Source organism: Corythoichthys intestinalis, chromosome 12 (assembly GCF_030265065.1).
Source record: "Corythoichthys intestinalis isolate RoL2023-P3 chromosome 12, ASM3026506v1, whole genome shotgun sequence".
NCBI classification, from domain to species: Eukaryota; Metazoa; Chordata; class Actinopteri; order Syngnathiformes; family Syngnathidae; genus Corythoichthys; species Corythoichthys intestinalis.
In genome coordinates, this window is record NC_080406.1 from 37866134 (window position 1) to 37879854 (window position 13721).

Consider the following 13721-nt stretch of genomic DNA (forward strand, 5'->3'; position numbering starts at 1 on the left):
TTCTCCTATTTGAAAAGATTACAGTGGCCTGTAATTGTCAACATGGGTAAACCTCAACCATGAGAGACAGAATGTGGAAAAAAAAAACAGAAAATCACATTGTTTGATTTTTAAAGAATTTATTTCCAAATTAGAGTGGAAAATACAGTAGGTATTTGGTCACCTACAAACAAGCAAGATTTCTGGCTGTCAAAGAGGTCTTCTTCTAACGAGGTCTAACGAGGCTCCAATCGTTACCTGTATTAATGTCGCCTGTTTTAACTCATTATCGTTATAAAAGACACCTGTCCACAAGCTCAGTCAGTCACACTCCAAACTCCACTTAATCCAAAACCAAAGAGCTGTCATAGGACAGCAGAGACAAAATTGTAGATTTGCACCAGGCTGGGAAGAATGAATCTGCAATAGGTAAAACGCTTGGTGTAAAGAAATCAACTGTGGGAGGAATTATTAGAAAATGAAAGACATACAAAATCACTAATAATCTCCCTCGATCTGGGGCTTCATGCAAGATCTCACCCCGTGGAGTCAAATTGATAAGAACGGTGACCAAAAATCCCTGAACCACACGGGGCGACCTAGTGAATGTCCTACAGAGAGCTGGGACCACAGTAACAAAGGCTACTATCAGTAACACAATGCGCCGCCGGGGACTCAAATCCTGCACTGCCAGACGTGTCCTCCTGCTGAAGAAAGTACACGTCCAGGCCCGTCTGCGCTTCGCTAGAGATCATTAGGATGATCCAGAAGAGGACTGGGAGAATGTGTTATGGTCAGATGAAACCAAAATAAAACTTTTTGGTAGAAACACAGGTTCTCGTGTTTGGAGGAGAAAGTATACTGAATTGCATCTGAAGAACACCATAACCACTATGAAGCATGGGGGTGGAAACATCATGCTTTGGGGCTGTTTTTCTGCAAAGGGACCAGGACGACTGTGTAAAGGAAAGAATGAATGGGGCCACGTATCGAGAGATTTTGAGTGAAAATCTCGTTTCATCAGCAAGGGCATTGAAGATGAGACGTGGCTGGGTCTTTCAGCGTGACAATGATCCCAAACACACAGCCAGGGCAACAAAGGAGTGGCTTTGTAAGAAGCATTTCAAGGTCCTGGATTGTCCTAGCCAGTCTCCAGATCTCTACCCCATAGGAAATCTGTGAAGGGAATTGAAAGTGCCCAGCGACAGCCCCAAAACATCACTGCTCTAAAGGAGATCTGCATGGAGGAATGGGCCAAAATACCAGCAACATTGTGTGAAAAGCTTGTGAAGAGTTACAGAAAACGTTTGGCCTCCGTTATTGCCAACAAAGGGTCCATGACAAAGTATTGAGATGAACTTTTGGTATTGACCAAATACTTATTTTCCACCATGATTTGCAAATAAACTCTTTAAAAATCAAACAATGTGATTTTATGGGTTTTTTTCCCCACATTCTTTCTCTCATGGTTGAGGTTTACCCATGTTGAAAATTACAGGCCTCTCTAATATTTTCAAGTGGGAGAATTTGCACAATTAGTGGTTGACTAAATACTTATTTGCCCCACTGTATTAATTTATGAACATGCAACATCGTAATCATTTTTTAGAATTATTATTATTGAGGCAAACAGTTTTTCTTCTGTGACCATTTAACTCCTCTTACAACATTTAATAACGCCTATCCATGAATTAATTTCAAAATGATTTACATTAAAACTAGCAAACTTTTTCTTACCTCACCTAGACGAATGAGGAGGCGTTATTTTTTCATCTTTTTTACCAGGAAAGTTGAAAAAGTTGCTCAGGTCTGGTTCCAAGTTTTTTGTTTTTTCGGAAAAGGCACACAACAATTAATATTGGGACTTGTAGTCTTGGTGTATCTCATAAACAAACAGAACCTGAAATCCAGTTCAAAAACCCCACAAGCTGCGTGTACATGACAATATTTGCCATTTCAGAGGCTAAACTCCTACTAATTAAAAGCTAAGTCCTGACTAAGATGCCTTAATTCAGGGATAATTGCCTGAAAAATATATATATGTTGTAAAATATAGCATTTTCAACATGTTTGAGTAAGGAGTTGCAATTATCCACACATACATATTTTCAAGTACGTCATTGTGGTGATTTTTACGTGCATCTGTAGCTCGTACATACAGAGTGACACTCCACTTGTTAGAGTACAGTCCAGTATTACAGTGATTAACTTTCTCTATGATGCCCTACTTTTCATGAGAAAACATGGCACCCACGCAACGTCACAGCTGAAAATGAGTAGGTGAAGACAACGTAATTGTAGGTTAGGCAGGAGACCATGTCCCACGCTTTATAATGGCAAAAGTGCTCCTTTCTGGGAAATTTGGGGGAAATGCACCCCAAAAATGATGGATTGTTAGATTTGAATGCCGCATGTGTCATAAGAGTAATATTCTAGGGCCAGTTGGCACCTTCTGTGTTTAGAGTTGTTTGACCTTTGGAAGCTTGCTCACCTGTCAGAAACACATGAGAACACAAAAACACACACTGGCAAGTGTGCTTCAAACGCATGGATGCTTTATTGCGCCTTTTGTTTTGATGAAGATGCATAACCATTGTGAGTAGATGCTTGTCGTGCAAGTGGCAAAGCTAAATGAGCACACACACTCTCAAAGATGATCACATTTTCCAAATGAGTGTGAATGGTTGTTTGTCTGTATGTGCTCAGTAATTGGCTGGCAACTAGCCCAGGCTCAGTCTAGCTTCTCAACCAAAGTCACTCGGTTTTATACTGTACATACAACCCTATTGAGGACAAACAGTATAAAAAATGTATGAATGGGTGGAATGACGAATTCTAGTATGTTACACCACATCTATTTTCTTATTTTAGTTCAGCAATGAAAAAAAAATAATAATTTAAAAAAAAAGATTTTCAGTTTTCTACTCAGTATTTTAAAAAATGACTAATGCATTCACTGCCATTGATAGCAATATACATCCAATTCATTTGGTTGCAATTACAATTATTACATTACAATAAATGAATGGTAATGTATTAGAGCCATTCACGTCAATAGACGACCATTCGATTTATACTGGGAGTTGACTTACCCCTATTTTTTTAAGTAGTTAGATAGAAGAACATTTACTGTTACCACTTAAGCTGACCTTGATAGCGATAGACGTCTAGTCCATTTTTACTAGGAAGGGATGGCAACAATCGAATGATCAATGAAAGGCAATGAATTCGTTTATAAAATAACATTAAGTTACAGGTTGTCCCCTGGTTAAGACATACCCGATTTATACGATTTTGACTTTACGACGCCGAAGTCTCGTCCGCCATTCTATCTCCAGTCCTGTTTTGTTTTTTGTTTGTTTTTTTTTTAGTCGCGTAAACAATTTCTGGTTCTTACCATGCCTCCCCCAGCAGAGTTGCCGCCATCCTGCAGTTCCTGACAGCACCAGGTCCCACCCACTGTCTATCTGAGGTTCTCATATGCCCACCCGAGAAGCACCCTTTTCAGCTTAGGAGTGTCATAACGCCTGCCCCAACCTCCAGTTCTCCTCTGACCGCCGACAATGCCCCTTTTTGGGACTGGGCTCAAGCAGCCACCCGATGTCATCTGAGGGTCTCATGTGTCCGCCCGAGAAGAGCCCTTTTCGCCCTGGGAGAGTCATGACGCCCACCCCAACCTTCGGTTCTTCCCTGGCCACCGACAATGCACCTTTTTCGGACTTTCTACTTCCTTGTTCTCATGCTGCTGCTGCCGCTGTGTCTCCCCTGACGCCGACTCCTCTTACGAGTCCCAATCTGATTTTTTGGGTTCATACGGTGTGCTTGTCTTAAGGGAGGTGACCTGAGCAGCCATGATATCCCCCTCTCTCGCCTCCCTACTTTTTTCCAAAGCCTGAATATATATACGTATATATATATATATTTTTTTAAGCCTGAATAGTTATTCAATATAACGGCATTTAACACAACGTACCTCACAGTATCTTATGTTGTACTTGATCTTATGATGAATAATACATGTTTTTGGACAGTTATTTTGTATTTAAAGCAGGGATCAGGAACCGTTTTGGCTGAGAGAGCCATGAACACCACATATTTTTACATGTAGTTCCGTGAGAGCCATGCAATATGTTTAAAACTAAAAATACAGATAATGTGTGCATTTTATGTCATTTCAACGCTTTTAAAGTACAATAAGTCTCTTAATTCTTTTTAACAACATTGTTATGCTGTTCCTAGTTGTTAATCAATGATGAGTATTTCTTTCCATTGGTGTGATTTCTGGTGCTGCATGGTTTTGTTTGATGACTTTGTAGTCTGGTTGACACTTGGTGAGGTTAAGCTTCATGCAGGCATTGACAAAGGATGCGTTTCTTTTCATGTTCACGAAGAAGTGCCACGAATCCTGTTTTTCCCCACCATGCACGGAGCACGATCAGTGCACACCAAAACAAGTTTATCCATTAGTAGATTTTTTTTTCTTTTGCGAACTCAGTGAAGGACTTGAATAAATCCTCCCCTCTTGTTGTCCCTTTTATAGTCAAAACCTTGCAATCGCGCTGAACTAGGATAAATTGCTTACATCAGTTGACTCATCCAAAGCGAGAGAAAAAAACGGTGCCACATTTATGTCCTTCACTTGCGTTGCCTCAGTTTGCATCAAGATGTCATGATCGTGAACAGATCTTGCAAAGGCATGTCTTTTATCTGTTTATCTTGCCTTTATCCTGTCCATTCCTGCTGAAAAGTACGATATCCCTTATCTTTTTTTCCTTTTTGCCATCTTCTCAAAAAGGGTTTCTAAAATAAGCTGACAACGCGGAAAGTGAAACCAAAAACAAGGGAAGTTTACTTCCTGATCTTACGCACATGCGCACATCGGCCGCTATTTTCGAGAGCAAAATACCGCAACCCCACTTGAACAGTGCCTCTGCCTCATCTGCGTTGCCTATGCGATTGATAGACAGACAGACAGACAGACAGAAAGACAGAAAGACACAACGACATGTATGTTTGCCACTTTCCCTCTAAAATTACTGCAAAACAGCTTTTCTATTCGCCAGTGACCGTTGCCGTTTCGCGCAATGCACAAAGGAGTAAGACGAAACTTTTTTTTTTTTTCCCCTTATATTAATAAAGATTTGTCTGCGAGCCCGATGCAGCCGTCAAAAGAGTCAGATCTGGCTCGCGAGCCATAGGTTCCCGACCCCTGATTTAGAAGTACTTAAAAGGTTCATTCTGACTTACGCGGAAATTCGGGTTACATCGCCAGCCTAGAACGGAACTCATTCGTAACCCGGGGACTACCTTTTCTTAGAACAGATGTTGATCAGTTTCCTTCGTTTCAGTGTAATAAGTGTCAATATTCCAAAGTTACTGTATGGTAAGTGTTAAAACTAGTGATGCACGATAATGCATTTTTCAACCGATACCGATAACCAATAATTCCAGCCGATACCCGATAATGTCAAGCTGATAATTCTATTAAAAGATACGTATACAATTTTAAAATATAGACAAGAGCAAATGTTACTGTGCAAAAATAGAATTTATTGCTACGTTTTCCACACCAAATGTTAAATTCCAACATCTAAACAATGTTTATTAATTAATTAATATTAATAATACTTACAAAATAAATACTTAATTGCACAAAAATTCCTTTAGGAAGGTTTGAGGTGCCGGCAGAGAATTGGACAAAACTGCGTCGATCGCTCACATTTGGAGGCTAAATCAACAATATAATTATCGGATTGCATTATCGGTTACATTTTTAAAAATCTGGATTATCGGTGTGACGTCATAATTGCCATTTTCGGCCGATAATTATCAGTAACCGATATTATCGTGCATCTTTAGTAAAAACATTTAGTTTTAAAAGCAGATCTGGTTCGTCTATCACTCATCAATGGCAACCAGTGAGTAAATTTCCTGTCTGTAATAACATACTTTAAAGTCAGATATTCTTCAAGGATTCCGTCACTGATCGCAGGGGAGAAATGTAAAAGCTCTGTAGAAGAGCAGCAATTAACATGAATGTGCTCCGTACTGATCGATAAAGTGGCTAAAGATGTGCAAATAGACTCCACATGTACTTATTAGGTCTTCAAGTCTCAGTGAAAATCAAATTAATTCCCAATCACATTTGGTGTGCTCTGTCGTAATGTGATGTTTGAAGGAATTTTGTTGGCAGGATGCTATTTCAAAAGCAAGCAGGTGACCAGTTGGTTGTTGTCCAGACACAGTGGCAACACTCCTGCTGTTCGTCTGCATGGAGAGCAACATTTGTGCTCAAAGGACATCAAAGAAATGGAACAAAAATAGATTTTTTTTTTTTTTTTTTTTTTAACCACACGGCCTAACAATGTCGACAACCAATGAATTGAAACCTGAGTTTAGGAGTGACTGAAATGAGACGCCACTTGCAATATATGTACTGTGGCATTCATTATAGAGTGGTTGAATTATGTATCTTCTTCCACAGCTACAATAACACAACTACAGTTCTGCTGACAGTAAATATTCTATTCAAATACGTTTCGCTTTTAAGAAAAAAATCCATGAATTCAGCAGAGACATTGTACTGAAGGCACTGATGGTATCATTCTCACTAAATGGGAAACATTATCTGTTGATATGACAGTCAATGAATGCGTCGGACAGGGAAAATTTTGCATTGTTGAGCGTGACGATGTTATCAAAATCATGTTTTTCGTCCTTTGCAGGTATGACTACGTTGAGATCCACGATGGCAACTCTGAGACAGCTGACTTGCTGGGAAAACATTGCAGCAATATTGCACCAGCACCAATCATTTCATCTGGACCCGCCCTGCACATCAAATTCGTGTCCGACTATGCCCACCAGGGAGCAGGCTTCTCGCTGCGCTATGAAATCTTCAAAACTGGTAAGATCATATCACAGTTGATACTTTTATCAATGGATTTTGCGGTGCTAAACTCATCTTTGTCATGGGCCACATCGTAGTCATGTCTTCCTTCTGCCAATTAGGGCTACCATGACTTATTGACTAATTAAAAACTAATTCATTATGAATGGACAACTATTTTTCAGTAGATAATTTACAGACATAAAATGCTTCAAATTCCCATTTCTGAGCCTCCTAACCCTTATATTTTTCATTGTATTTATTAATTTATCTACATTTCTTAAAAATATATTTTTATATATATATTTTAACATAGTTTTGTTTTTAATTTAAAAAAACGGGACTTTTTTTTATTAAAAAAAAAAAAAAAAAACATAAAAACAAACACAACAAAACAGGGAAATATTCTGGTAACCAATAAATATTTTATTTTTCAAATATATTAATGTTAAGTTCTAAATGGGGGGGGAACTGTAATATTATCAAATTTTTTGTATTCCTCTTTCATTGAAGGCTACATGAATGTTATTAGAATTTCATTTTAGCGAGAAGCATTAAGTTGATGCACGTGATTTATTTTCGTGGGCCAGACACAAAATGATGCCAAGATTTTGACACCCGTAATATTAATTATTACATTGGGCAAAAATTAAACCATAAGTCTGTTGTTTTAGGTCTGACAGCTGTTTTTAGTTGATCTCAATTATGAGTTATGACATGCACACAACCAGCCATTTCCTTTGGAATAAAACATACTGTAATCATGTTAAATAAACATTGCAGTATGCCAATAAATATACAGTGGTACTTCGACATATGATCGCTTTGACATCGTCAAGCGACGTCGATCTTTTCGACATCCGACATAAAATTTTACTCGCCATTTGTTATTACATCCGACGATAAGCTAGAAATACGATAATTTATGACGGCGCCGCAGTTTCTTTGTTGTCCAGCAAGACGGACTCAAGGCAGATTTTCTTGTGAGAGAAATCAACATGGGTTCCAAGAATGTTAGTGCGGGTGGTAAAAAAAAGGGAAAAGGTGACGCTCATCAGTGAAATGAAGATGGAAATGATAGAAAAATAAGCGTGGTGTGCTCGTCCGTGAGCTGGCTCGACAATACGGCCGTCGAATATTTACCATCTCGACGGTCCTCCTCCCACCTCCGTTTGCCAGTCTTTATAAGATGACAATTATTATTGTGGTAACATCGCCAAAGAAATCACCAGCTTTGGCAGGTTTTTACTCATTTAACTTGTGCAACACAACACGCCTATTGTCCGTCGCTGCTGAAACCAAGTTCGCCAAAAACAAAACATTAATAATGAAAGTTAAAAACTCTAACACACCTCTCTTATTTAGCCACGCGGTGCGTTTTGTTGCTCCACGCAAAACCACATCCGCAACATTAGAACCCGATTCGTTACATTATTACAGGTATTATTATTATTTTCATTACCATTTTATTATTATTCCGATTTTTAGTTACAGTATAATGTACTATTTGTTTTGGTCTGTGTAATTGCTATTTGCAATAGCACCAGCAGTAGTTGTTAAGGATTTAGTGTAGTTTTTCGGGCTGTGAAATGAATTAATGGAATTAGAATGTATTCTTATGGGAAAATCCTGGTCGACATACGACTATTTCAACTTACAAATTAAGTCCTGGAATGAATTAACTTCATATGTAGAGGTAACACTGTATATTGAAACAAACAAAAAACACATGCACATATGTTAAGTACAGTGTTTTTCATATTTTTTAAATAAGAAAATTGCATGATTGTAAGAAAAATTAGTCAAGTGCCGCTGTCTGATGTAAAAGAACAAAAATGTAGTTCTCCAGTGTTATTCACTTAATCACTGCCATTTATGGTGATAAACGTCCAATCCATTTGGATTATATGTCTATCGCTGTCAATAGCAACCAATGAGTTGAAAGGTATTTTACTAACTAATATGTGTAGGGTCTGTATGTGGAAACATATCTGTATACTAGTCATTCTTTGTTTGGAGTATCTAACAGATTTAAAAGGGGTTTTATTCCATTACTCACCCAAAATAATAAGTGGCCGAGTGAACTTTTTCACTATATCATCTATTAGTTTCTCATAGTGGAGCAAGCATGCTTCATTAGCTAACCAGACCTAATTTGTCTTGCACATGTCACAGTAAACGGTAAGCAGGTAAGGACCGATTCAGCACAGGACCCTTGAGACCCCTTTGAACTGCCCATGCGAGACCTCCCCGCCTTCACTGGCCCTCAGTCTGTCTTAGCATTACGTCTTGTTATGTGTATTGGAGATAGAGATCCCCTTCACGCTGCCTTGGTTAGCCAAAGCGAGTCCAATTGAGATCAAGGGCAAGTAAGACAGTGTTTTCGGCCATCTTGTTATGTTCCCTCTGAAAGCATTCTGCACATGCCTTTTTAATTGAGTCCTGAGCCCTGAGAGACACTGTCATACTCATGGCGGGCTGAGGTTACTAACACAACACGTGTGCTCGGCTAGATTGATATATCTCACTTTCAGACACCATCCTGTTGGGACTTGTTCTGTGTGTGTCTTTGGAATTCGATTCCCATTAATCGACTTTAGGATAAGTGTCAGAGTTCACACCTGGAATCGACAATGTTGCTGTTTTACACTGTGTAAGTGTAGATCACACGGTATAAGATTTTGGGTCACTTTATAGGGACACATGTCAAGCTCAAGGTTTTGACTCTTAATTCGTTGGTTGCCATTTACAGTGCTAGATGTCCAGTTTATTTGAAGTAGGAGGTCTGGCAGTGAAAGAATGCATGTTCATTTTCTTCCAGTTCAAATGGATTGGACATCTACTAGTGATAAACTCACAGCCAAAGGCGCAAAAGAGCCGCATGATTGGACTTCTTTCACTGTCAATGGCAGTCATAAAGTAAGCTTTGGCTGCCATTGACTGTACTAGACGTCCTATGTATTTTGACAGCAAGGGCTGAAAGCTATTGTTCGCTGTCAATGCCACTGAAAAATCACAGGCAGTCCTCCCAGTTTAAAATTAATTTGACGTTTATCGCCGTCAAGGGCAGAAAATGAGTTCAATACAATGAAATTAAAATTATATTATAATTTATAAATGTATATATTTATTATTTTTCTAATAATACATGTACAAAAATACAATACAGTGATTCCTCGCTACTTCGCACTTCAAACTTCAAACAGATTTTTTTTCAATTAAAAAATAACCCAAAAAAACAGGTGAGCTGTCCCGAGCCGATCGCATAGTCTCACTCTCACTCCCATGCTCCCTTTACGGCAGTGAGTGCACTGGAGTTGCTTATTAAAGTTAACAATGATTGACAAACGTGGATGTTTGATGTTGCCAGAGAACCGAGCTTCAAAGCGCCACAAGCGTCAGTCATCGTTTAACTTGTTAAACAGTTGTTGTGGCAACTCATTCTGTGTGATTGAGACTTGGATTTGAGTGGACTCACTCAATGAAGCATTTAATAAAGCCAAGCATTTTTCTGCTTTATTGCTGTTTAAATATAATTCGGTGGGACAGTAACATGTTTAAAATTTATCATAATTATTACATTTGAAGTGCTTAAAAACCATTTACTTACTTAGTAAATATATATATATATATACATATATATACTGGACTGTCTCAGAAAATTAGAATACACAATATTCTAATTTTCTGAGACAGTCCTGTACATTAATCCACCATTTAAAGCAGGGGTGTCCAAACTTTTTGCAAAGGGGACCAGATTTGGCGTGGTAAAAATGTGGGGGGCCGACCTTGGCTGACGTCCTTTACATAGAACAATATACAGGACTGTCTCAGAAAATTAGAATATTGTGTATTCTAATTTCCTGAGACAGTCCAGTATATATATATATACATACACACACATAGGTATGTAAATTTATTTATTTATTTTTATTTAGTGGGAAAAAAAAGTGAAAAAACATGTCTTACCAGTATATATAGATATCTCTTCCTAATGTTAAATTTGAATTAATACATTGAACACACAATTAGCAGGCGCCAATTTGCGTTTTTTCACTCATCGCGGGGGGGTCTGGTCCCCATTAACCACGAAAAACAAGGGCTCATTGTAGTACTTAATAAAATACTGATAATAATTGATGTAATATATCAGTGATTTTTTTTTATTAAAAGGTTTAATCAAAACATTTTTTGTAAAGTACTCTTTAAAATGATTCATTTTTATGATATATTCATCTACATCAAGTGTGGCCTATTAGTAAGAGATTAAGAGCCACGATTTTTGTTGTGTTACTGCAAATAGCCCTATTATACACATGGGCACACATAAAACCCCCATCGTTTCCCCTCATACGCTTCCTCTTTCATAAACACAAACCTTTACTCTCTGCCAGATTTACTGTAAATTTACTTAAAATATTGTGAAAGGGACCTAGTACCCCACTTAACAAACATAGTCATTTCCATTGGCGCATTAGTTCTGCTGCACGTTTGTTTAGTGGAACACAATATCTACATGTTCTTATGGGAAACTGTTAGTTTTTGCTGCCTCCAGTTTTCGGGTGTATTCTGGAAGACGTCAGTAGACAGCTGCTAACCGAGAATGCAAGGGGTGGCTAGCAACGACTGTGCAGAACAAGTCAAACCATTATGCAATGTTTGTGATGTGTGGTGGTGTGGAACCATTACAGTAACATATTTGGACATGAATGTAAGAGCCGCAGGTGGCTCAGGAGCCGGGGCTTGAACAGACTTCTAAATGGCTTTGACCCTCAAATGGCTTGTGTTTCAACTTCATGAATATGGTAGCTCTGTAAGCTTTGTATAATCATCTTGACTTCATATCAGCACCAATATTGCAGTCAGGTTTAAGACCGATTTAGGGTAAGCTTCACAAAAAATATTTCCTGAAATAACAAACTAGATGACTTTGGAAACCATCACGACACCTCACCTTCTGTAATAAACTAAACTTTCTGACCAATAAGTTGAGGTTGAGATTCAAGGGATGGCCAGACTTTTACACAGATAGCTTTTCTTCAATGAGTTTTCAAAGTCTCGAGCTCACTGTCTTGTACTCCATGACTACAAGAAAAAGTGTGTGTGCATGTGTGTGTGTGTGTCTATCTGGCAAAGGAGGAACATTTTGAACATTCAAGCTGCTGAAACACTGTTAATAAGATCTTGTTATCCTGGAAGGTGCAACTCAACGTCTGCTTGTGTGGGCGCCTGCATTCGATATACGTGTATCAGAATGAAAGTGCATGCATGTGGGCCTCATACACACCTTATATACTGTCATTATTATGTGTGCTCCTACTGCACATACTGCCATTATCACAATATGTTTTTTGTAATCATAAGCACTTTATATCTTGAAATGCTTTCTTTATGAAGGAGTCTTGTTAAAATTGTTTCTTTATGAAAGAATCTTGTTAAAATTATTTACAACTTAAAACTGCTAATTCTTTCAAGGTATTGTTCCCATTTTGACACTTAATGACCTCCGCCAGGAGTTGAGGTCTAGAGATGGGAATTCCAACTAGTGTTTCACCGATACCATTCTTTGGCCCCGTTACCGATACCACATTGTTTAAAATGTATATATACAAAGTGAATCCAGTAGAACTTTTCATTGCATAGCTGGTATGGGTGACAATAGTTAGATAAACCTTTGGCTCTCAAAGGCCAAAATAGTGCTAAATTTGTGAAATAAAAACATGTACAATACTAGCGCAACAGTAATAAAGAAAAATACAATGAATGAATAATGATTAAACGTTTTTTAAACCCTGAGTATTGGCTCTCAAAGGTCAAACAGTGAAACTTTCATGAAATTATAAGTAATAATAATTGACCACAGTATCATGTCTCTCTGTTAGCCTCCCTCTCTGTGCACCAGCAGCAACACACACTTAGCCACTTAGCTTAGCTTACTTTGCATACTTCTACAGCACTTTAAAATAGGCTTCCCACCCGTCCTTTGAAATGAGGAATCGTTCCGAATCGGGAATTGAAAGTTGCGTTCCGTATTGAACCAATACAGAATATATATAAATAGATACTAGGGGTGTAACGGTACATGTATTTGTATTGAACCGTTTCGGTCCAGGGCGCTCAGTTCGGAACGGAGGCGTACCGAACGAGTTTGTGACGTAATGTAAAGTGCTGTCAAATTTAGCACGGCGGTAATTACTTTTTTAAATTAATCACGTTAAAATATTTGACACATTTAACGCAAGCGCGGAATGCCCGCTCATGCATCCCATAATCCCACTGTTACGTCCCACGGATGGCTCGCAAAGGGCGTAACATAAAACGAGCCACACACACAAGTTGCAAGTGGACACCAATTTATTCACACAAGTCGAACTCGCAATGAATAAAATGCGGAAGAAGCTGGCTTCAGCGTAAGCCCAGGCCAAACAACAAAATGAAACTACACTTAAACCCCACCCACTAAGTAAACCCTGATCGTAAAAAGGAAATAACAAAAAGACAGCTTCCTACACTAAACAAAACAGGAGAAAACGAGTTGAACAAAAACGGCAGTTTATGCCTACTGCTGCGGTGCTCTTCTTTACAGTGGTGAACAAAAACGATCCAATAACGAATGAAAACAAAAGACCTCACCGAAAAAGCGGGAGTGTAACAAAGTAGCGATCAAATGCACAGGTGAATGAATAGCGAGCAAACAGCTGGCGAGGAGAGGAGGTACGCGGCACGTATGCTGCAAATGCGAACTCTCAAGAGTGTTGACAATGGCTAGTTTTTGAAGTTGGAACCCTTTCTCGGGTGGCCCATCAGCGGCGGCGACATCGTCTTCCCGTCCGGCGTCAGAGTACGTCACGTT

At 38.7% G+C, this 13721-nt stretch overlaps 1 protein-coding gene across 2 annotated transcripts in view; it reads left to right on the forward strand.

Annotated features, from left to right (window-relative positions):
• The window catches only part of LOC130927578 (neuropilin-2-like), a 191337-nt gene that overhangs the window by 46625 nt on the left and 130991 nt on the right, over window positions 1-13721 (forward strand). For both annotated transcript variants that reach the window (XM_057853518.1, XM_057853517.1), the window contains exon 3: window positions 6705-6886. In XM_057853518.1, the coding sequence (XP_057709501.1) occupies window positions 6705-6886 (182 nt within the window). The remainder of the gene's footprint in view (window positions 1-6704; window positions 6887-13721) is intronic.